Genomic DNA, 2,594 nt, shown 5'->3' on the forward strand with positions numbered 1-2,594 from the left:
AACATCCCCCTAACCTCTCCCCCTTCCATTCTATATGGGTGTTCCCCTCTCTTTCCTCCCCCCATTACCGCTCTTCCCCCAACAATCATGTTCACTTAGGGTTCAGTCTCGGCAGGACCAAGGGCTTCCCATTCCACTAGTGCTCTTACTCAATTGTCAATTCTTAATCATAGAGCATATGCCATTGGTGTTCTGTTCAGGAAATTTTCCCCTGTGCCTATGTATTCAAGGCTCTTCCCCATTTTCTCTTTTATTAGTTTCAGTGTATCAGGTTTTATGTGGAGGTCCTTGATTCACTTGGACTTGAGCTTTGTACAAAGTGATAGGAATGGATCAACTTGCATTCTTCTCCATGCTGACTTCCAGTTGAACCAGCATCATTTATTGAAAATGCTATCTGTTTTTCAATTGGATGGTTTAACTCCTTTGTCAAAGATCAAGTGACCATATGTATATGGATTCATCCCTGTGTCTTCAATTCTATTCCTTTGATCCACCTGCCTGTCTCTCTACCTGTACCATACAGGTTTTTTTTTGTTTTGTTTTTTTTGTTTGTTTGTTTGGTTGGTTGGTTGGTTGGTTTTTTTTTTTTTTTTTTGTATCATGATTGCTCTTGTAACACAGATTAAGGTTGGGATTGATTACCCAGCTATTCTTTTATTGTTGAGAATAGTTTTCACTCTCCTGGAATTTTTGTTATTCCAAATGAATTTGTGAGCTTCTCTTTTCAACTCTGTGAAGAATTGAGTTAGAAGTTTGATGGGGATTGCATTGAATCTGTAGATTGCTTTTGGCAAAATGGCCATTTTTTTCTATATTAACCCTGCCAATCCATGAGCATTGGAGATCTTTCCATCTTCTGAGATCTTCTTTAATTTCTTTCTTCAGAGACTTGAAATTCTTGTCATACAAGTCTTCATTTGCTTGGTTAGAGTTACACCAAAGTATTTTATATTGTTTGTGACTTCTGTGAAAGGTGTCATTTCCCTAATTTCCTTCTCAGCCCGTTTATTCTTAAATTACTACAACATAAGCAAACACAAATTTCAAAGCTCTTCAATATACACTTGACAATGAGTAGCCAACTAAGAACTGATCATTGAAATTACATGAGCACATCATTTTTGACTCTTAAGATGTTTTGCTAGTAACAGTCATGACCTATTCTAGCAGAAAGTTTTATCAAAATCATTTCAACTTCTTTACAGGTATCTTTCTATCTTTCATTTGCCATCAGATACCACCATCAATCTTTTCCACACTTTCTTCATGGCATTTTTCATGTCCTGATTCCTAAAAGTGTAAATCACAGGATTGAGCAAGGGAGTTAGGATGGTGTAAAATATTGCCACCATTTTATCAAAGGAGAAAGCAGATGGAGGCCGTGCATATATAAATATGCATGGAACAAAGAACAAAACCACAACTGCTATGTGAGATCCACAGGTGGAGAGTGCTTTCCATCGTCCTTCAGAACTGTGGGCTCTCAGCGAGAACAGGATGACACCATAGGAGACAAGCAAAATAGAGAAAATTATTATGCAGATAGACCCACTGTTGGCAACCACTAAAAGGCCAAAAATACGTGTATCAGTGCAGGCAAGTTCCAGTAATGGGAACAAGTCACACATGAAATGATCGATGACATTGGGTCCACAGAAGGGCAATTGCAGTGTGAAGATAATTTGTATGATAGAATGCAAGAAGCCCCCTGTCCATGCTATTCCCATCAGGGTACCACAGAGCCTCCAATTCATGATGGAAGAGTAGTGCAAGGGCTTGCAAATGGCTACATAACGATCATAGGCCATGGCTGTTAAGACTATCACTTCTACTGCTGCAAGGAAGTGTTCAGCAAAGAGCTGTATCATGCATCCTTCAAAGGAAATAGTTTTCTTCTCATATAGGGAGTCCACAACCATCTTTGGTGTGATGACAGAAGAGAAGCATGCATCCAATAGCGACAAGAATGCCAAAAAGTAGTACATGGGGCAGTCTATCAGTGCTGGGCTACAGACAATGGTCACCACAATTATCATGTTGCCCCCAACAGTTGCAATGTAAACAAATAAAAATACAATAAAAACTATTTTCTGGAATTTAGGGTTCTGTGTAAGTCCAAGGAATATGAATTCTGTTACCAAACTCTGGTTTTGCATAATTTGAAGGAGAATGTGAAATACAGCTATGTTCATGTGAACCTGTAATTATTAGGAAACAGTTCATCGAATAAGTTTATATTATCATCAACAAGTTGAGGTAGTAGTAAACAAATTTTTCTTGAGTGAGAGCAGAAGAAAACCAGGGCTTTGTCCAACACATCTACATACATTATGTGAATATATATGTATTATATATATATATAATACAGATTGTACATATGCATTTATATAGAGAGATTGATAGGTAGACATATATGTGATAGGCATAAATATAAATATAATAATAGCAGTTAAAGAAGAGATTGTGAGGTGCATAGGATTAATATAGTAGGAGTCGGAGAAGATAAGGAAGATAAGTGTGGGAGTAATATAGATTAGGTATACATGTACAAATTTGGTTTTAATAAAAGAAAAAAAGTCATTTCCTGAAGG

General features: G+C 37.2%; 1 protein-coding gene across 1 annotated transcript; it reads right to left on the reverse strand.

Moving 5' to 3' along the window:
- Window positions 1-1,223: 1,223 nt before the first annotated feature.
- On the reverse strand, window positions 1,224-2,195 carry LOC116900425 (olfactory receptor 4C15-like). The gene has a single exon (XM_032902167.1). The coding sequence runs from the start codon at window positions 2,193-2,195 to the stop codon at window positions 1,224-1,226; it is 972 nt and encodes a 323-aa protein (XP_032758058.1).
- Between the last annotated feature and the right edge of the window lie 399 nt (window positions 2,196-2,594).

This window comes from Rattus rattus, chromosome 5 (genome assembly GCF_011064425.1).
Source record: "Rattus rattus isolate New Zealand chromosome 5, Rrattus_CSIRO_v1, whole genome shotgun sequence".
In the NCBI taxonomy this organism is placed as follows: Eukaryota; Metazoa; Chordata; class Mammalia; order Rodentia; family Muridae; genus Rattus; species Rattus rattus.